Source organism: Actinia tenebrosa, unplaced genomic scaffold (genome assembly GCF_029948245.1).
Source record: "Actinia tenebrosa isolate PJP-AT-01 unplaced genomic scaffold, QUT_ActTen_1.0 PGA_scaffold6__47_contigs__length_16458017, whole genome shotgun sequence".
Lineage (NCBI taxonomy): Eukaryota > Metazoa > Cnidaria > Anthozoa > Actiniaria > Actiniidae > Actinia > Actinia tenebrosa.
The window spans coordinates 11,856,725-11,878,801 of NW_028292583.1; the positions used below are offsets into that span (position 1 = coordinate 11,856,725).

The 22,077-nt window shown below is 36.8% G+C and overlaps 3 protein-coding genes across 7 annotated transcripts; 1 reads left to right on the forward strand and 2 right to left on the reverse strand.

The window, feature by feature from the left end:
• Window positions 1-1,201: 1,201 nt before the first annotated feature.
• On the reverse strand, window positions 1,202-5,759 carry LOC116297914 (uncharacterized). The gene is made up of 4 exons (XM_031706237.2): window positions 5,589-5,759; window positions 4,539-4,581; window positions 3,407-4,277; window positions 1,202-3,015 (listed from the first exon to the last, which is right to left on the reverse strand). Coding segments are annotated over exons 1-4 (1,314 nt in total). The 5' UTR covers window positions 5,591-5,759; the 3' UTR covers window positions 1,202-2,617.
• Window positions 5,760-6,273: 514 nt separating this feature from the next.
• LOC116297872 (uncharacterized) lies at window positions 6,274-13,718 on the forward strand. Of its 4 annotated transcripts, XR_016121521.1 has the most exons (5): window positions 6,274-6,561; window positions 7,302-7,611; window positions 8,085-9,519; window positions 12,382-12,551; window positions 12,798-13,718. XR_016121521.1 is itself a non-coding variant. In XM_031706188.2 (3 exons), the coding sequence occupies exons 2-3, from the start codon at window positions 7,314-7,316 to the stop codon at window positions 9,242-9,244; spliced, it is 1,458 nt and encodes a 485-aa protein (XP_031562048.1). In that variant the 5' UTR covers window positions 6,274-6,561; window positions 7,302-7,313; the 3' UTR covers window positions 9,245-13,718. The 4 variants fall into 4 exon arrangements, 1 of the variants encoding a protein (XP_031562048.1); XR_016121520.1 differs by having other exon boundaries at window positions 8,085-12,551; XR_016121522.1 differs by having other exon boundaries at window positions 7,306-7,611; window positions 8,085-12,551.
• A 148-nt stretch (window positions 13,719-13,866) lies between these two features.
• Window positions 13,867-17,297, reverse strand: LOC116297888 (uncharacterized). 2 transcript variants are annotated; one of them, XM_031706214.2, is made up of 4 exons: window positions 17,174-17,297; window positions 16,842-16,909; window positions 14,715-15,567; window positions 13,867-14,638 (listed from the first exon to the last, which is right to left on the reverse strand). In XM_031706214.2, the coding sequence occupies exons 2-4, from the start codon at window positions 16,893-16,895 to the stop codon at window positions 14,328-14,330; spliced, it is 1,218 nt and encodes a 405-aa protein (XP_031562074.1). In that variant the 5' UTR covers window positions 16,896-16,909; window positions 17,174-17,297; the 3' UTR covers window positions 13,867-14,327. The 2 variants fall into 2 exon arrangements, with proteins under 2 accessions (XP_031562074.1, XP_031562066.1); XM_031706206.2 differs by lacking the exon at window positions 17,174-17,297 and having other exon boundaries at window positions 16,842-17,135.
• Between the last annotated feature and the right edge of the window lie 4,780 nt (window positions 17,298-22,077).

Genomic DNA, 22,077 nt, shown 5'->3' on the forward strand with positions numbered 1-22,077 from the left:
TCCAGAAAAGCTAGCCATAGAGTAGTCTCCACCGCAGTCGTTCTTAGTGTAGAGGAAGGTCACCACATTCCACCGTTTTCCAAACACAAAGCTCTCAATTGAGGCGCACAGGTACTTTCAAAGGATTATTCAAATTTGAACCTTGCAACCTCGACTGAATGCTTTGTGTTTGACAAGTGAACCGATGTGTGGAAAATGGTTAATTGCATGCGGGTTGGTAGGTATGTGCATCTTGGCCCTGATACACAGGGAGCCCGGCTGTACATGAACAAATAAATTAACAAAGTACTGTGGGTTTCCAGTGTTGAGATTTGAAACAAGACGTTAATACGTTGAATTTCCGGTAATAGTACTACCAGTAACTTGTTTGTTAGTTTTAGCAGAGTACCTTATTGATTTATTTGTTTATGTACAGCCGGGCTCCCTGTGCCTGATACGACGTTTCGACTCGTCACATTAAGCCTACTGATAGGAGAGAGTCTTGGATATATATAAGGAGCAGTGGGTGCCATATCGTTTGACGCGTTCGCTTATTCTTTTTATTCCATTTCACATTCTTCAGTGTTAGAAAAATACATGTATATTTACCTATTTCAAAAAAACGTGAGATCTGAGAACAAGTAGCAAACTTTAAATTGTGATATCATGATATTCACAGCTGAAATAACTTCGTTTCCTTTTAGATTGCATGAACGAGTTAACGGTCATTTTTTCGTATTTAGCCAGAAGACATTACAGTGCAAAAAGTCTCAGATCGCCCATTTCAGATGTGTGACCGACGTTTTTTTTTTAATTAGGCGTATGTATACCGACATCAAATTAAAGTTGAAAAGTTCAGCGGACGCAGAAAGGGGTTTTGCAAGAATGTGTCTGCTGATCTAAAAAGATTAAGAGAAAGCGAATCAAAATATGACTCCCAGCTGTCTTTGAAATCTTAAAATAGATTTCACAATACACAACAGGCCCGTAGCTAGGGGGGGTGCAGGGGGTGCGTTCGCGAGCTAAAGGTCCGCTTTTTAAGCAAGTGAGATTTTGGCTGGTATGATATTTTCACGTGAAACTAAGTCAAAAAAATCAATTTTACTTTAATAATTTATCTATACCTATGCATCCTATGGGACTTTAAAAAAATAAAGTATATGGTTGGTCCACTTTTTGTAAATTAGCACCCCCCCCCCCCCCCCCCCCAACAAAAATCCTAGCTACGGGCCTGCACAACAAATACTAGAAAAATACATACAAAAATACTACGCACACATAAACAAAGAAGACTTTTCCTGTGATCCGCCCTCGAGACGATATCACGACATTGAAAAACAACAACAAATACGATCAACTGAGATCGACGTTTTTCGTGGTCATGTGATGCTAGGTAGGTATCGTAGAACATACAGTCGTCGTTTATAAAGTAGGGTCAAAAGTAAAGGGAGTGAAAACTATAAGTTGAGTTAAAACAGATGGTAGAAAATGTTAGGTCTTTCAGCGCTTGACCACGTATTTCACGGAGCTCAGTTGTGTTTTGTACAATGAACTGTTACATTTAAAAATCGAAGCAAAAAAACAGGCACCTCTAGTGCATTTAAAGAATGCTGTCACATAAGGGAGCGATTGTCTGGCTTCCAGCTTTTACATCAACCCCTCTCCTTCTCTTATTTGTGACCTTCAATATTGTGATAAACGATGAATGAAATCGAAGCAAGCATTCTTCTTCATGCAGGTGCCATTTATTATTCAACCCTGTTATCAAACACGAAAATGCAAACAAGGTGAGTCGGTACTAAGATAGTCCAGACTCAGGCCCCTCCTTTGACCGCGTTTGTTGGACTGCCTGGGGGGGGCCAGCTTCTGGACTAGTACTCAGATAACAGATAAATAACAGGTTTGAATAATAAATCCAGTGAGCCTTACCCATAGGGTCAGCATGGCGTTCCCTAGGGTCAAAGGCGTGTTACAAATATTTCACCAAGTCGAATTTTATGAGTCTGGAACAATTCCACTTAAACATTACTTAATGCTTATAAAAATGGAGTATTGCTCCAAGCTGGAGGCTTTGTAGATAAATGCCCTCGGCACAAAAGCCCTGATTAGAGGCAAAGAGACAGCTACTGTATATTCGCCGATCACCAACTGACGTCTCTGGCTCTTTTTATCATGAAAAGTACTGAACTATTTTTACTGACTATTTCCTTAACACAGCGAGAGGTCTAATAGTCTTACACAAACTCTATCTAGTTGGACTGCATAAAGATAACAGAAATAAACTGACAAATTTTAATTTATTTTTTCAGTCGGTTAAAAAAAGGAATTAATATTTATCTTAGCCAATCAACTGCACGATCTGCAGTCCACTAGCTTGTCATAATAATACAGATGATACTAGCATTCTGTAAAGCTATTGGCTAAATCCATATTTTTTTATAACGAAAAAGAACAATTACGTGGGAGTAAATTAGCATAAATGCATTAAAAACAAATGACCCTGTAATATAATATAAGCAAGACTACTCCGACAAATGCTTACTAACGTAATTCCTAATTACTAACGATTCAAAACTATTAGTTAAGAGTATATGCCTTTCTTATATTATATCCAGGCATTGATTTTTGTAAAGTATGATTAAAAAGCTAATAAGGTACTTCCCTGTTCATCTCGGGCTCCTTGCTGTAGAGCACATCGTGCCTTTTGTTTCAAACGATGGTCTGCCTCCCTCAATATTTTCGCTTCTACTTTCCTATCGGTCAGGTGGTCTAGTACACCAGCAATTCGATCCAGAGTAATAAGAGATTCATTATTCGTTGCGTTAAAGTATTCCAATAGAGCTTGTGCTGCTCCACCGTTATCTTTTATCAGTTTTTTGGCCATGTCCAACTCAATATCAAGGGCACGTGAAATGCTGTAGAAGTGTTGTTCCATGAGAGGGTGTACTTCTGAGTTTAGCCGACGACAGAATTCACCATATGCTGACCACTCACTTCGGTCGTTGATGAACTCTTTCAATGGACGTGACTCCGATTCTGCATTTAAAAAACAAATATGCTTATTTTTAATTAAGTTAAACTACTAAAGATGTTAACAATAAATACACAGTAAATTTGAAAGGACCAATTTGGCCCCAGAGAGCCATTTTGGCTTTTTCAAAGTAGTGCTATTTTACCCCAGGCTAGGGCCAAACTAGAAAAATGCCATTTTGGCCCCACAAAAGGCCCCATTATTGGGGCCAAAACCGTTCTATCCGATTTACCGTGTATATTACTAGAGGTGTAATAATGTTTTGGTCAATATTTTTTGTTAGTTTTTTAGGACGAAGCAAATATTTTTTTATGAATATTTCATTTAAATCTCTAATTAATACAAAGCACAAAAACATGTATATAAATATATTGCTGTTTTTCTTTTTCTTACTACCTTTTTCAAACACGTTCTGCTTCTCTATCGAGTCATTGTTGGAACATCCGTCTTCTTCGGCACCACCGCCGGCAAGGGCTTCGTGACACGGTCGGCCCTGCTCATGATCACAATCTACATTGAAGCTTTCATCGGATGTCGACTGATTTTTTTGCACACTTACATTCCGCCGTTTTCTTCGACACCAGAAACCTCCGATAACCAAAACTATGATCACTCCAGCAACGATCCCAAATACATACCATCCATTTGCAGTGGGGCCCATACTGTTATTATTATAAACACTATTGTTAATTATTGGACGATTGTAGGCTGCCGGTTGCTTTGTGCTGGTAGATGCTGTGGTTTTCTGATCGGTAGTAAAAGTTTCAGTCCGAGGTACTCTCTGGAAAGACTTTTTGGCAATCACTGAAGAAAGATTGCAAATTCTGTCTTGACGAAAGCTGCATTGTAGGTTTCTGGGCAAACCCTGTCTTGCACATTCTTCAATCCGCTCATCCTTTGCATCCCCGCAACAAGGCGAACATTTTTCACAAGTTGACAAATGAGGATCTCGAAACTTGTAATAACCTTTTTTACATCCACCACATTTTGTGTCAGCAGAACGTGTGCAATGCTTTATGATCTCATGATTTGGCTGACATGGAGTGCACTTCTTACAGGCGTCAGAAGAACGGGCTTCTGAGAAGGTCTGCCGTTTTTTGCACTTTACGCATTTGATGGGAGTTTGAAGAGGAGCGTCCACAACGTCACCACAGGAATAAGTCGATCCCCATCTTCGAGGACATTCAACACAAGGTAAGCACATTGTGGTGCCATTAGGCCAGCGGACTGTGATCTTTGTCTTGTCACATATCTCTTTTGCAGAGGCCTAGAATTAAACATCTCAATATAAAGACTATGAACTGAACGAGGCTTTATGTTCGTGCTGCTGATATATGTTGACCGGGCAGGTTTTAGTCCTAAGTAACGTTGGGGTAGTAGGGCATGAAACTGAACTGAGGGAGTGAACAATCTAAGACTGTATCCTACTGTTCTGACTGTATAGGGTTCTGTCGGTGTATAAGGTTGGAGCAGCGGGGAATGGAACTGAAGGGAGTGAGCAAGTAAAGCTGAATGAGTGTGGACTTACCTTAACCAAGGTAAGAAGAAAGAGGGATACGAGATAACGATACCTGCAATACAATGTAGAATGCGATCAGGACACAGGGGCTAAAAAGTAAAAGAGGCGGATGCATCTGAATAATCCGAGGTATAGTGTATTTGCGTAATCATTTGGTCATATATTTGAGTTTATCTGTTAGCCAGGCTATATAAAACGCCAAGAAAATATTACACTGGGCTTTATTACACCAGGCTAATTTTTTATATATTACTATATAATTACATGACAAAATAGCAATCCAAACGGACACCCAAGATAGCGAAGATTGACGTCATTTAGCTTCTAACCGAACAAGTACAGTGACCCCACTTTTTCAATAATTATGACTCAATATGAATAATTGCGAAGTTTTATCTAAAAAATCTAAGTTCGGTTTTACTGCTATGAAACTACCTTTGCTGATGATAGGTCCATCGCAAAGGAAATGTATCCGGCACATTAATGGGTTACCGGCTCTTGAGGTTTTATTAAGACCTTTCAGCAAGCCTCAACAAAGCACTCTGACGAGACCTTCTCTGCCCTATATATATATATATATATATATATGCCTAAATTATTCAGTTTAACCGACTTACTATTCGTTCTACTTTCCTCCCGAAACTAACGAAGTATTATTAGAACAGAAAGACATTCAGCAATACGGATCATGATCAAAACTAAGATAAATATTTCACTGTTAGAATGGTCATAATAATAAGTTGCCATATTGCTATGCATACGAATCAACGAGTGTTAAGCCTGTCTGAATACGGGTATCGTGTGACTGGTAACGGACGAATAACGATTGATACAAAGTTTCTGAATCAGCTATAAAGCTCATCTTTACTAGAAAGAGAAAGAGATAAAGCCTTAATAGAAGTTGTGTAACAGAGAACTCGACTTTCTTATCTTCATTTCCTTTTGCTAGTTGTGCAAGTTAAGCGATAAAATTATGCGTTTCTCGCAGTTTGGAAATATAAAATAAAAGTTTAAGTCGTTCACTTATTTTAGCTATTTAAAAGCGCTAGTTTTACTTACATTACGGGTAGAATCAGTTACTTTGTGGTGTGAGGCCAGAAATTAATCAAAACTCGGTTTTTTCTTATTGCGTGTTTTCTTAGGGGAATCCCCGGGATATTACTTGCTCCACAATCACGTGATGTGTTCTCCTGGGAATGAGAGTAAAGGATCGATGAAAAGTTTTCATTATATAATTACCTATGAAATATCTATTTTTCTCTATTTCGAAAAATTGATATCTTCACACGTGAAAATAACATGTTATTTTCACGTGTGAAGATAACACCATTGCGATGGCTATTCAAAAATACATGGAAGGAAAGAATTGCCTGAAAAAGCCAAAACATACTTCATTGATAATTGTGTAATAAACAGAATATTACATGGGTGCTTGGAGATACGCAATTTATCTTCTTGTGTTGAAAATCTCTCACGAGTGAGCGCACACTCGAAGATAATTTCGTATCTCCGCGCGCCCATGTAATATCCTCTATTTATTCCGCCACTCTTCCTAAAATGTCTCTGTTACTTTTTTTGGCATTGTTTGGTAAATAATCCAATGCGTTTGAAGATTCTTTTGATAATTACAAATGTCTATAACTATTTGCTTGTACATTATAATCCTGTTTTTTGATTGGCGCATATAAACATTTATTGTTAACCGCCAGTAATGCATTATTTATCATATTTAGGCGGTAAAATATACAATTCAAGTCCTGATTCAACTGAACTGTTGTCCTTCGTATAGCCGACAGTGAGACTGAGGGAAACGATCATCATGTTATACCTCATTACCTCAACTCAAGTGGCATAAAGTACAGAAAAAGGAAAGTTAGGCAGCGACGGTATTGAACGTGCCCCTCGTATCGATTGAGGAGTACTGATGTCTTGGATTATTTAGTGAACTCACGTTCGATAGATTTGCTCAATATCTTTTATCCGCTTAAGGTGATAAAAGAATGTTGGACGACATTGTGAAAAGACTAAACAGGTAAGCAAGAACATTTCCAACACTGCTCTGTCTACAAGTTATTTATAAAACTACACCAGTTATAGTGTATGTAGTTGTATTGATTAGCATACGCCATGCGTCCTTTTAATCAAACATATTGATGGCTTGCTGTTGTCATTAAAATGACGCAAAGAGAGAAGGTTTAAAACACCAAAATATTGGTTCAGAGGCAAAGAAATATTGTCTTTATTAACTACTTGTGTCTGGTCTGATGCAGGAATTTTGAGATATTCTGTTATTCATAATGGTTTTCATGGATAACTGAACACAATTACTAAGAGGTTGTTTCAATGTGTTTGTGTGTGTCCGTGTGTGTGTGTGATTTTAAATTACCTACATTTACAAGTACATTCAGTTTGACTTGAATTTAGTCAATTCTAGCGAAGCAAATTTATATATTTTGCGACATAACCAACGGTAGTCAACGGCTTTTAAGACTACAATGAAGAGAAAACGGTCAATTTTATGTACAGTAGTAATTAATGTTATGATTTTATTATTGGCTGACGTTAATTCTGACACTCACCATTCTCAAGTTTCTTTATCATGATCCTATCACATGACATAAACAACATAAAGTTTGGTCTATCCGTGAAAGGTTTGTTGTGGTTCATATACAGCTGGCGTAGCGCAAAGCCTCTCTCTTTAAGGTTCTTACAGCTTGCTATTCTATAAATACACTAATACCACACAAAAGGTAATGATCTATCGTTGTTTAGCTAGCGAATACTATGGAACCAAAGAATCAAGACATTCTATCCTGTTATCAAAAACAACTGGTTGATGAGCTCGAACCAAACGATCTATTCAGGCATCTTGTTACCGTCGCATCTTTCCACCAAGATCATGATCTTCAAGCTATTCTAAGGGTAAACGAACTACCTAGAGAGGTTAAAGTCGAAAGCCTGCTGAACACTTTAAGGAGACATCGTGACGGTCTTAAGAATCTTGTTAAAAGTCTTCTTCTTACTGATAAACATGATGTCTTAGCAAGAGAAATCCTGGGAGACGAGAACTTTGATGAATATGGTAAGTGGTTACAGTCATTAAACAAGAACATCTGAAAGGTTGTCCGTGTGGAAAATCCCTTAATTTTAAGTCTAATGCAAATGTTTTCTCCTTTTATATAACTCGGTTTTATATTACAATAATAATTCATTCAAATGAGCACTTAGTATGTCTCGCTTATTTTTAAGTCTAATGCAAATGTTTTCTCCTTTTATATAACTCGGTTTTATATTACAATAATAATTCATTCAAATGAGCACTTAGTATGTCTCGCTTATTTTTAAGTCTAATGCAAATGTTTTCTCCTTTTATATAACTCGGTTTTATATTTGAGGAATAATTACACTAATGCGTTCAAACGTTTCTCGTTGGGTTATTTGATCGATTTGGATGCCATACCCTGTACTATCATAGTTATACTCTCTGATACCAAACAGATGTCTATTTAGACTGGAGTTCGATCGATATGACTAACACCCCTACTCTTTCCACAGACATCAGTGATTTATTGGAAGATATGAGAGAGAGGTTGAGTGAGGTCCAGGTTTTGAAGCTTGAACTACTAAAGGAACGTAAAAAACATGACAGTACAAAACGAGAACTGGAGGAAGTAAAGAGTAATCGTAATTCAGTGGTGTTCAGCGATCATGATAGTTCGTACTGTAGCGGGTTTGACAGCCCTGACACTGATACAACGACAGGATATTTATTACGAGAGCTTGAAGAAGAGAAAAGGCGACGAGAAGAGGCTGAATATGTAAAGAGGTGTCATGAGCAAGAGTTGAGTTATCTATCCACGAAGAATAAGGAACTTGAGGAAAGCCACAGTTTTCTTTTAAGACAGTTTAAAAGCGTAGAAGATATCTATCAAGTTAGAGACGAAATATGGCACGAGAGACGTCCTTGCAAGGCAGCATCCGTTGCAAACTTGTGTCTTCATAACAAAAGCCTTAGCAAAGAGGAGATTTTAACAAAATGGAAGAGTGACGATAGTGGTGCAAAATTAAGAGAATATTCAAGTTGTGGCTTTGACAATCCTGGAGTTCTAGCTCTAGCCGAAAAAGTGTCTGATCTTGAACTGCAATTAATAGAAGAAAGAGAAAAACGTTTAGTTTCAGAAATCGAAATTTCAAAGTTGGAGGCCGATAACACACAACTTCAATTTGAACTGGAGGAAACACGCGATAAGTCACGTGATAGCATATCGTTTGAACACGAACTCGTGTGGGGACAAGATTATTATGATGACGACATGAATATGAAATCTGATGAACATTATGAATATAGATATAATACATGTACTCTTGGAAGAGGATTTTCTTGCCCTGTGTTGAATCAGAGTGATCTCAACTTACGACACCCTAGCAAACCACGTCAGAAAGAGCTGTGCATGCGCAGACCTGTCTCGTATCACGGCTGTACCGACGTATCTAATAATTGGCAGAATCGTAATGAGGAACATTACGAAATGGACGAATACGAACATGAAATGGAAAAGAACCCGGATCTTCGTGATACAGATTTGAAGTATATACTGCGCAGACTCAAACTGAAGACATGGAATTTGTACCATGACATCGTAATGGGTAGTGCTGAACTAAAAATCCTGGGTAACAGAGCTGAAAGATTAAGGTCGTATCCTTCATATATTTAATGAACATGAATTTGTACCATAACATTGTAATGGGTCGTATCCTTTATAAATTCACTTAAGAACAAGTATTATATATAATTCGTAATGTCCTAATCTCTAATATTCATTCTTGCTTTGATTCTTTCATCCTCTTTATGAGCTGTTATTATTTTTGTTATTCACAGTATCAGATATATTATACTAACATTGTATAGCATAGCCTATAAAGAGTATCTATCAATACAACATGTGCCGTGATGATATGATGCTAGTTAAATACTATCATTAACACTGACGTAAGTACATTAGTGTAAAGTAAATGTAAGCGCAGACACATTTACTGTCACGTTCATATTCGGTCTCGATTAAAAGTCTTTCACTAGATAATATATTTTTCATATCCGATTCAGCCTCGGAACTTATTCTAAGCTACCCTGAAGTCATCTCAGTGACGATTTTTGATTGACTGGAAAAAGTCAATACTGAAGTTACTCAGTAAAAAACTAGAGTCTTCAATGATCGAGCATGTTTTTTTTAGATGATTATAGTACACCATCACTATTCTCTCACCGCATCAATAGAGTATATAGTACACCATCTCTCTCACCGCATCAATAGAGTATATAGTACACCATCACTATTCTCTCACTGCATCAATAGAGTGAATATAGTACACCATCACTATTCTCTCACTGCATCAATAGAGTGATCTAATTTAACCCGTAAAATAATAGTACTCATATAGTTAGTAGTAGAATCTAAACCCATTGTTTTCTTTTGATCAACTAGTGCTACTGAACTAAATAGTCATTTTTATTTTACGAGTTAAATAAAGTCACTCTACTGATCATGCACACTACCAGTAATAATCATAATTATTTGTCAGTGTCTGAAAGTAATGTTTTTGGGTGGACGGACTGATGAGCAGTTAACATTGATCCTTTCATTTCTATGACATCTATGTCATTGTAATTGTTCTCTTGCAGTTTCCCGCGGTGTTTTCGTAAGGTTTTCTTGTGCTTTTTCCATAAGAAAGTACAAACTAGTATAATAAGCGTTAATGTTATGAGCAATCCTACTGACAGACAGGTTCCCAGCCACGCATGAAGGATCAGTTTGTTGTACTCCCACGAATGGTGGCTAACACCGTAAGGTAGTTGTACTTTGGTCGCGGTTGCGTTTTTCGTATCATTAACCATGACGTTTGACCATGCAGCTTCAGGACCTTCAAAAAAAAAGAAGCATGTTCATTACCCTCATATCTCATGACGGACGACATAACACGATTAATGATATCAGAGTTAGGCCGCTGGCACAGTGCAGAAAGTATTACCGATATCATCTCATCCGGTAACCCCAACACAATATATATTCTTAAATATGAATAATCTTTTTCCAATTTAGCTATATTTTCAGTATGAAAACCCTATTTTCGTGTAGTTGAATGGTTAAACGTTTTGCTTTTACCATCTATGCCGGATGACTTCTAATCTTCGAATAAAAATTCAGTCTGAGAAATATTAAATTACAGTCTGCGGATTGCAAGATCTCAATAAGATTTGGGAACGGGAAAGCATTAAGTCCGAGTCGATGATGATCAGAGTTGAATATTCATTTTTTTTCCCAAACACCGTCTCATAATCGCTTTTGTAATAGTGTTTATACTAACAATAACGTAAAAAGTCTATTTTTGCTGCTCTACCAAGTGAGTTGTTAGTAGTCAAAAGTGCAAGAGAAAAAAAGACTTACCATTCATATGTTGCCGAAGACCAAAATATATTGTCAAGGATATGACAGAAAAAAACACTAGAAACGAACAGATGGCGATTGTAGAGTTGCTCAAATGAAAACATCTGGTTGATTTACACTTTTTTTGAATCCTCGCAGGCAATGGATCCTCATTAGTAGCGGACCAATTCAATACATCATTTTCATGTTCAACCAGAACTAAGTCGCCGAAGTGTCGTGTCATTGCTGATGTTTTCGACTCTAGAATAAGATGTTAATTCGAAGCAGCAAATGCCATAATATATCTTTCTGGCTTGCCATCATGATTGCGGATATATGTCGGTCAACATATATAGCAATAATCTCTTATAGACTGTGACGTCAAAGGTTTCAATCAAGATTATCAAAAACTGAAGATTAACAAATAAGTGATGTTGACTTAATTTTTGCCTCTATAAAAAAGACACACCTGAATATTCATCATCATAGGTATCTTGGTAATATTGCACTTATTTTTCTAAATTAATCAATATAACTATAATTTCAGTTATTGTAATTTTTGCTTAATATCATTATACGATATTTCCTTTCAAGACTTTTTGTTTTAATCTTGATTAGGATGGCAAATATGCCGCTAGTCATTGAAATGGTCAACATTTAAAATATCTTTCTAAGGACATTATTCAAATCTCCCAAAGTTTCGTATTTCACATACAGAGAGTACCATGAAACTCGTCACAGGAAGCCGTTTGATCATATTAAAGCTCATCTGTGAATGTTTTACTTTCGTTGATACTTACATATAGCATTCAATTACAAAAAGAGCTATTAAACTGTTCATCTACAAATTTCATCTACAAAATGTATATTTTACGAGTTGTTGGACAGAACAGGTTTAAGGATACTTGCACCAAGATCGTGACAGGCCGCATATTAAAAGTTCAATTGGTTGGACATATTTCACATTAAACAATCTCCTTCCATTGACATAAATCGTCTTTTCACATTTTAAAAAATGATTCGTAAGAGCAAAATATTTTATTTACGTACGACTACACGGGGGGTCTCTTCTAGTGTCCAACCCAACACCATATTTGACACGAGATTGAATAATATAATGATTATTATAAATCATTCCGATAATAATAATTATTATTATTACTATACAGACATTAGTGCTTTATTTGCTCGTATTTTTCTACATCTAACTACATCCGGGACCTCATTGACATATTTTCCATATCCTCACACATGGAGATATCGATGACGTTACTTCCGATGTCTTCCCGTTCACTTTAACGCGCATTGCAATAAGTTTTTGTATGTAGATGTGTCTATGTAATGAAAAGAAAATTACACGTTGACTTGAAGATATGAAGTTTATCATCTCGTTCCGATGCGCTCACTCGTGAAATACTTTTACCACTTAGGAACGTTCGACGGCAATTTACTCATCTGCTGTCTACCTCTGCGCTCTGATACTTTATGGGCTGCTATAGGGGATCATTTTCTTCGTAATCGTCGTACCAAGGCGTTATTCTTATCGAAGGCAGCATCTGTTCGTGCAGAAAATCAAGAACACCATCCGGTCAAACACTCGGTAAGCGAATCGTACTGATTGACCTACCATCATCGGGTGTTCAGTTTTGTCTCATTTTGCGCACACTGTGCACTTGTGCATCTAGCTTCCATAAAGCATGCTTAGCAAATACCTCAAGCGCTTGAAAAACGTCAACTCTAAACCAGCGTCCTGTATAATCAAAGGAAATACACCTCATTAAGGTTTTATACTCAATTCTAAAATAAATTCGAATTTGTCTCAATCAATACGATCCTTCGCATTTAGGATGATGGGAGCCATCTATTCTTTCTGCAACACAAGCTAGCCAAGATAAATAGCTCTTGTATGGAAGAAGAAATGAAATGAAAGAAGCAGACTACAGTAAAACCCCGAGTATAAGAACCTAGATTTTTCCAAGTCAGCCTGAACAGAATCTTATATAAATGGTGCTTAACTTGAAATCAGGCTATCTAGGTTTTTAAATGCATGGGTTCTTACTTTTTGGTAAGAAAAAGAGTACTTGTTCTGGTGGGTGTGACATTTTATACATTAAATAATTCCCATATTTTTATGCTAGCTACATGGAATATAGTAGAGTGCAAACAGTAACGAACTATTTCGATCTTATTTCATGGACACAGTGCTCGCGTGTAAGCACTCTATCATACCATTCAGATTACTGTATTTTATTATTTACAAGAAAATAAAACAGATTGACTTTATATTTGGAAATTAAGAACCTACTTTGAAATTTCAGCCTGAAATGGTTCTTTTGTGAAGGGTGCTTAAAATGAAAATTTCAGCCTGACAGGTTCTTAAATTTTAGGTTCTTATACGCGGGGTTTTACTGTATTTGTTTGAATCAAGCATCTCGAATGTGCCACATCTTCGCTCAAACAGTGCTATGATGGTAGCAGCTACTTTGGAAGAACACAAAAAGAAAATGTAATCACACTTTAATACAACGATCAAGAAGTTTAGGACTACACTTTCTAGTTTACAGTTTTAATTTTTTAAATACTTTGTAAGTGAAGTTAGAATAAAGGTCGTCACGCAAGTAAGACATTGAAATCAATAATTCTTCTACGCTCATGAAATGTTGAGAGACGGTGACCTGAAACAAACTTGAACTAAGTCTTTAGTGGGACATTGTATTATTAATTCTTGTTACAGCTACTTATTAATAAACCATGTATTTTAACTGTATCGATCACGGTTTTTAATCAAGTGCTTAGTCACATTTTCACACCCACAAATCATATTTTGACAGGGCATTGACAGAAATGATGGACCCCTGAATTTAATTTTTATCCTAGGCAAAGCTCAAATACAAACTTTATAACTTCACATCCCATCCCATGTTGTACCCTGGGTACACCCAGCCCATCCCATGTTGTACCCTGGGTATACCCAGCCCATGTTGTACCCTGGGTATACCCATCCCATGTTGCACCCTGGGTATATCCAGCCCACCCCATGTTGTACCCTGGGTATACTCAACCCACCCCATGATGTACCCTGGGTATACTCAACCCATCCCATGTTGTACCCTGGGTATACTCAACCCATCCCATGTTGTACCCTGGGTATACCCAACCCACCCCATGTTGTACACTGGGTATACCCAACCCACCCCATGTTGTACCCTGGGTATACTCAACCTGACTCGTTCTACATTATCGATTTCAGTTAAGATCTTTGTAGAGGCTTTATGCATATACGCGGTTTGAATTTAGAGCATCTTTATCAATTATATCCCAGATGATAACTGATTCTGCCCAGTGGGCTACCTGTGGTGAGACTAATAGATATAGCCTAGTTAGATAAAAACGGCTGAAGTTTATCGAATACGTCATTCCTATTAATATTTTTTACGATTTCTGCAAACTGCTTAACAGTTATTTTAGGCCTTTTAGAACACAAAACCTCCATAAGTTGCCGTGTTGCATTGCCCCCCTCTATGGTTGTTTGGTTCTTTATGCTGATTCTTTCTTCTTGGGTTAGTCCAAATCTCGCTGCCACCCTCTCGAAGTCCCACATTCCTCTTTTTTGCTTGTCACCAAGGAGAACGCATACGCTTTCAACGACATCATGGCACTTTTCAATAAAATCTTCGAGTGTTCGGTCTGCAATAAAACAGCACTTGTCAAAGATATTGCACTCAAAGAAACAGTCGATCACTTGGTGAATCAATTCACTTACCTTCAGGGGTAGGCACAGGCATGAATGGATTGGTCGTATAACTTGAGCTAAGGTTTCTGACTAATTCTGGTCGCTGGGTTCTTTTGAAGGGTATATTAATTTTAATTGCAGCAACAGCCAAAAGAATGAGTATGAGTACAAGTAGACTTAGCAAAATGTACAGGACAATAGTTTGTGACAAAGCTGTGTCTTCATGACGAATGTTATTCATTGAGCGGCCTTGTTCTACTTGAGATGTGAAGTGCGTTCTTTCCTTATCTGATTTTGTAAGGAACGGTATTGAGGGGCTCGAGGATGTCCTGGGTTTATTCGTTGATCGCCTCTGAAATTTTTTAACTTGTTGTGTAAATATTTTGCTGGCCAAAGATTCCTTAATTGTCAAGTTCATTCTAGGTTTTGTTGGGGTTCTGTTAAGTTTGGGACAACCATAGGGTCTAGTTTTACACATTCCTACCCTTGCACATCCCAATGGTGCTTCATCTTTGCCGTCATGACAACACCTTCCACATTCCTCACAGCTAAATGAAATTTCATTGTCATAGTATCCGGCTTTACAGCCTCCGCAGACAGCATTTCCATGTGGTGTGCAACCTTTTTTTGCATATCTTTTTGAACATCGTGTGCAAGCAACGCATGGCTTATTGTCGAATTTGTTGGAAAACTTTCCACGCGGACAAGTCATACATTTGGCCGGTGTACCATTTACTGCTTTAGTAGAACAAGGAATGGAGTATTCTGTTCCTGGTGGACAAGCAGGACATGGCGAACAACCAATCACTTGACCACTATTTTTGTAAATCCAGGTGATTTGGTTACCAGGGCATATGGAATCATCGCGGGGGCGTCGTTCTACCTAAAGAATGACCATACAACAAGTTGAGAGAGCAGGGAAGGGGGAGGAGAGGCGAGGAAGGTGGTGAGGAGGTTATACCATTTTCTGCTTTTCATGGGTTACCTGTGGTATTACCTCGAGGCACCCTGTAATAGACCTTATTCGTGGTGTGACAATGTTTTCCCAACTCAGCGTGACAAACCTCCAGAGGATTCATTTTCTTTTGTTTTTACTCTTCCAAAAATCATGAGTATCCCAAAGGATACGAAAGGAATAACGATGATATCCCGACGAGTCGCAAAACAATAGCTCTTCCTTCCCCCAGAGGTTTGTCACGTTGAATTGGGAAAACATTGTCACACCACGAATAAGGTCTATTCTTCATTTTACAAATCCTAGCCGGATCCACGCCTGAGTGAGGTTTTAATATGTATACTGTCGATTCCAAAAACGTTGTCGTCGACCGGCCTACGCGTCTGAACCCAAAGGGAATATGGGTAAGAATCACGGTTAAAATATTCGTTCTGAATTCTTTGCTTTTGCTAGTAACAAGATAATAATGGCGAACGAATGGCGAGCAATAACCCACTAAATGCTTAGGAAAAGGAAAACAAAGTAGTTTTGATTTAATTCATAATTCACCATCATAGTTCGTCTTGTAAACCCGAAGCATAATTAATCAGGTAAAATTATGCAGTCAACTGCTTCAGTGATTGCTAACCCCTTTCGGTCCAGTTGCGTAGGCTTGAGTTAGTAGAAAGAGTTTAAGGAAAGCCACTGGATAGTTTTAGTATGACTTCCCTCGTAGCTAAGGTTTGGATGATCAAGATTTATATGGTTTTTTGCTCAAGACTTTGGAAAGTTGATACCAAACTGTCGCAGTTTTGTGAAATATATGTACATTCCGTCAAACCTTATTTTAACCTTTACGAAAACATTTTGAGAAACTTAACGTTTGTGAGAAAGCGAGATGTGACCTACTCTTTCCCTCATTCAACCGCCGTCCCTGCTTGTGGTACGTCGTGGACCATAATATATATACATTTACATCTATCTATGGCCACTGTCACTATTGAAAGACTTAATTAACTTTGTTGAGAACGGAGTTTCTTGTGCAATCCTAAAGAGCTAGTCTTAATTGCCTTATGTAGCGAAGGCAAGGCCAAGCCTGCTTAGATACATTTCTACACTCTAAAAGTGCTGACGACATTTCTTAAGATAAATACTTATTCGAATTATAACTCTAGACAGTCGCAAGAGTTGTTAATGAAAACCAATTACAAGAAGTCACTTACCGTGGCACGAATAACACCAGATAGAAACAATACTCCAACCAAGAAACATCCCATGTCTTTTGAAAACGCTGTAACATATAAAGAAATAACCGAAGATCGAAGGAGAAAACTCTTCATTAAAACTACATACGTATCGGCACCGGGGATTCCCCGTTAGCTAATTCTTTATTCTCAGTGAAAAGGTCAATTTGTTGTGATGGAATTTGTTATGCGCATACAGAATCGAGTCTTGCAACGGTCGGTCTTGCACAAGGGGAGAACAAAGTCCATTCCCCCCTCAGTGTATAGTTTCTGATATTTTTTGTAGCTAGACTGTGTTGGTGGTTACTAACCACTTCATTGAACAGTTTGGCTGCAATTGCCTATCTTCTTTAGAAGAGCATTGGCAGTCTTGAGACTTCTAGAGCCCTGCCATAGGGTTTATCGGGATGAAATATTCGTAACGCACGCAGAGTCACATTTGAGCAATGATCTTGCGATCACTGCCTTCAGGAATTTCGTTGATTGGCCGAGCTTTGTATTGAGACTCTTCAGGAATTATGAGGCAAATCTAAGGAATTACCAAAATTTAAAAAGATCTAATATAGAGTGCTATAGCCCATGCTTTTTGTCCGAAAACAGCCGAAAATATCCTATTTTCAAACCCTCATAAATAATTCATCATTTTTAAAAAGGTGTGTAAATGGGACACATTCGATCAAAACCATGGGCTATAGTCCATGCTTTTTGCTTGAAAATGGCCGAAAATCTTCTCATTGCAAATCCTCATAAATAAATCATCATTTTGAAAAAGGTGTGAAAATGGGACACATTAGATCAAAACCATGGGCTATAGTTCATGCTATTTGCACAAAAATGCTCCAAAATCTCCTATTTTCAAACCCTCAAATATAAATCATCATTTTGAAAAAGGTGTGAAAATGGGACACATTAGATCAAAACCATGGGCTATAGTCCATGCTTTTTGTCCGAAAATAGACGAAAATCTCCTCATTGCAAATCCTCATAAATAAATCATCATTTTGAATAAGGTGTGAAAATGGGACACATTAGATCAAAACCATGGGCTATAGTCCATGCTATTTGCACAAAAATGCTCCAAAATCTCCTATTTTCAAACCCTCAAATATAAATCATCATTTTGAAAAAGGTGTGAAAATGGGACACATTAGATCAAAACCATGGGCTGTAGTCCATGCTTTTTGCACAAAAATGCTCCAAAATCTCCTATTTTCAAACCCTCAAATATAAATCATCATTTTGAAAAAGGTGTCAAAATGGTACAAAATGGAGCAAAGCTATGGGCTATAGTAAATGCTTTTTGCCCAAAAATGCTCCAAAATCCCATATTTTGAAACCCTCATAAATAAATCATCATTTTGAAAAAGGTGTGTAAATGGGCCAAAATCGATCAAAACCATGGGCTATAGTCCATGATTTTTGCTAAAAAACAGTCAAAAATCTCCTCATTTCAAACCCTCATAAATAAATCATCATTTTGAAAAAGGTGTGAAAATGGGACAAAATCGATCAAAACCATGGGATATAGTCCATGATTTTTGCTAAAAAACAGTCAAAAATCTCCTCATTGCAAACCCTCATAAATAAATCATCATTTTGAAAAAGGTGTGAAAATGGGACACATTAGATTAAAACCATGTGCTATAGTCCATGTTTTTTGCACAAAAATGCTCCAAAATCCCCTATTTTGAAACCCTCATCAATAAATCATCATTTTGAAAAAGGTGTGAAAATGGGACCCATTCGATCAAAACCATGAGCTATAGTCCATGCTTTTTCCTCGAATATGGTCGAATATCCTATTTTCAAACCCTCATAAAAAAATCATCATTTTTTTAAAGGTGTGAAAATGGGACACATTCGATCAAAACCATGGGCTATAGTCCATGCTTTTTGTCCGAAAATAGACGCAAATCTCCTCATTTCAAATCCTCATAAATAAATCATCATTTTTTTAAAGGTGTGAAAATGGGACACATTCGATCAAAACCATGGGCTATAGTCCATGATTTTTGCTAAAAAACAGTCAAAAATCTCCTCATTTCAAACCCTCATAAATAAATCATCATTTTGAAAAAGGTGTGAAAATGGGCCAAAATCGATCAAAAACATTGGCTGTAGTCCATCCTTTTTTCATGAAAATGGCAGAAAATCTCCTATTTTCAAACTCTCATAAATAAATCATCATTTTGAAAAAGGTGTGTAAATGGGACACATTAGATCAAAACCATGGGCTATAGTCCATGCTTTTTGTCCGAAAATAGACGAAAATCTCCTCATTGCAAATCCTCATAAATAAATCATCATTTTGAATAAGGTGTGAAAATGGGACACATTAGATCAAAACCATGGGCTATAGTCCATGCTATTTGCACAAAAATGCTCCAAAATCTCCTATTTTCAAACCCTCAAATATAAATCATCATTTTGAAAAAGGTGTGAAAATGGGACACATTAGATCAAAACCATGAGCTGTAGTCCATGCTTTTTGCACAAAAATGCTCCAAAATCTCCTATTTTCAAACCCTCAAATATAAATCATCATTTTGAAAAAGGTGTCAAAATGGTACAAAATGGAGCAAAGCTATGGGCTATAGTAAATGCTTTTTGCCCAAAAATGCTCCAAAATCCCATATTTTGAAACCCTCATAAATAAATCATCATTTTGAAAAAGGTGTGTAAATGGGCCAAAATCGATCAAAACCATGGGCTATAGTCCATGATTTTTGCTAAAAAACAGTCAAAAATCTCCTCATTTCAAACCCTCATAAATAAATCATCATTTTGAAAAAGGTGTGAAAATGGGACAAAATCGATCAAAACCATGGGATATAGTCCATGATTTTTGCTAAAAAACAGTCAAAAATCTCCTCATTGCAAACCCTCATAAATAAATCATCATTTTGAAAAAGGTGTGAAAATGGGACACATTAGATCAAAACCATGTGCTATAGTCCATGTTTTTTGCACAAAAATGCTCCAAAATCCCCTATTTTGAAACCCTCATAAATAAATCATCATTTTGAAAAAGGTGTGAAAATGGGACCCATTCGATCAAAACCATGAGCTATAGTCCATGCTTTTTCCTCGAATATGGTCGAATATCCTATTTTCAAACCCTCATAAAAAAATCATCATTTTTTTAAAGGTGTGAAAATGGGACACATTCGATCAAAACCATGGGCTATAGTCCATGCTTTTTGTCCGAAAATAGACGCAAATCTCCTCATTTCAAATCCTCATAAATAAATCATCATTTTTTTAAAGGTGTGAAAATGGGACACATTAGATCAAAACCATGGGCTATAGTCCATGATTTTTGCTAAAAAACAGTCAAAAATCTCCTAATTTCAAACCCTCATAAATAAATCATCATTTTGAAAAAGGTGTGAAAATGGGCCAAAATCGATCAAAAACATTGGCTGTAGTCCATCCTTTTTTCATGAAAATGGCAGAAAATCTCCTATTTTCAAACTCTCATAAATAAATCATCATTTTGAAAAAGGTGTGTAAATGGGACACATTAGATCAAAACCATGGGCTATAGTCCATGCTTTTTGTCCGAAAATAGACGAAAATCTCCTCATTTCAAATCCTCATAAATAAATCATCATTTTGAATAAGGTGTGAAAATGGGACACATTAGATCAAAACCATGGGCTATAGTCCATGCTATTTGCACAAAAATGCTCCAAAATCTCCTATTTTCAAACCCTCAAATATAAATCATCATTTTGAAAAAGGTGTGAAAATGGGACACATTAGATCAAAACCATGAGCTGTAGTCCATGCTTTTTGCACAAAAATGCTCCAAAATCTCCTATTTTCAAACCCTCAAATATAAATCATCATTTTGAAAAAGGTGTCAAAATGGTACAAAATGGAGCAAAGCTATGGGCTATAGTAAATGCTTTTTGCCCAAAAATGCTCCAAAATCCCATATTTTGAAACCCTCATAAATAAATCATCATTTTGAAAAAGGTGTGTAAATGGGCCAAAATCGATCAAAACCATGGGCTATAGTCCATGATTTTTGCTAAAAAACAGTCAAAAATCTCCTCATTTCAAACCCTCATAAATAAATCATCATTTTGAAAAAGGTGTGAAAATGGGACAAAATCGATCAAAACCATGGGATATAGTCCATGATTTTTGCTAAAAAACAGTCAAAAATCTCCTCATTGCAAACCCTCATAAATAAATCATCATTTTGAAAAAGGTGTGAAAATGGGACACATTAGATCAAAACCATGTGCTATAGTCCATGTTTTTTGCACAAAAATGCTCCAAAATCCCCTATTTTGAAACCCTCATCAATAAATCATCATTTTGAAAAAGGTGTGAAAATGGGACCCATTCGATCAAAACCATGAGCTATAGTCCATGCTTTTTCCTCGAATATGGTCGAATATCCTATTTTCAAACCCTCATAAAAAAATCATTTTGAAAAAGGTGTGAAAATGAGCCAAAAAAGATCAAAACCATGAGCTATAGTCCATGCTTTTTTCACGAAAATGCTCCAAAATCCCCTATTTTGAAACCCTCATAAATAAATCATCATTTTGAAAAGGTGTGAAAATGGGACACATTCGATCAAAACCATGGCCTGCAGTCCATGCTTTTTGCACAAAAATGCTCCAAAATCCCCTATTTTGAAACCATCATAAATAAATCATCATTTTGAAAAAGGTGTGAAAATGGGCCAAGATTGATCAAAACCATGGGCTATAGTCCATGCTTTTTTCACGAAAATGGCAGAAAATCTCCTATTTTCAAACTCTCATAAATAAATCATCATTTTGAAAAAGGTGTGTAAATGGGACACATTAGATCAAAACCATGGGCTATAGTCCATGCTTTTTGTCCGAAAATAGACGAAAATCTCCTCATTGCAAATCCTCATAAATAATTCTTCATTTTGAAAAAGGTGTGAAAATGGGACACATTAGATAAAAACCATGGGCTATAGTCCATGCTATTTGCACAAAAATGCTCCAAAATCTCCTAATTTCAAACCCTCATAAATAAATCATCATTTTGAAAAAGGTGTGAAAATGGGACACATTAGATCAAAACCATGGGCTGTAGTCCATGCTTTTTGCACAAAAATGCTCCAAAATCCCCTATTTTGAAACCCTCATAAATAAATCATCATTTTAAAAAAGATGTGAAAATGGTACAAAATCGATCAAAACCATGGCCTATAGTCCATGCT

Coding starts and splice junctions, on each gene's coding strand:
- LOC116297914 (XM_031706237.2), bottom strand. Junction 4,278..4,538: donor TTCTTCTTACCTTGGTTAAG/GTAAGTCCACAC, acceptor GTTTAATTCTAG/GCCTCTGCAAAAGAGATATG. Junction 3,016..3,406: donor GCAGAACGTGTTTGAAAAAG/GTAGTAAGAAAA, acceptor TTTTAAATGCAG/AATCGGAGTCACGTCCATTG.
- LOC116297872 (XM_031706188.2), top strand. CDS start 7,314: ATGGAACCAAAGAATCAAGACATTCTATCCTGTTATCAAAAACAACTG. Junction 7,612..8,084: donor CGAGAACTTTGATGAATATG/GTAAGTGGTTAC, acceptor CTCTTTCCACAG/ACATCAGTGATTTATTGGAA.
- LOC116297888 (XM_031706206.2), bottom strand. CDS start 16,958: ATGAAGAGTTTTCTCCTTCGATCTTCGGTTATTTCTTTATATGTTACA. Junction 15,568..16,841: donor CTGGTGTTATTCGTGCCACG/GTAAGTGACTTC, acceptor GTCATTCTTTAG/GTAGAACGACGCCCCCGCGA. Junction 14,639..14,714: donor GCCTGTGCCTACCCCTGAAG/GTAAGTGAATTG, acceptor GTTTTATTGCAG/ACCGAACACTCGAAGATTTT.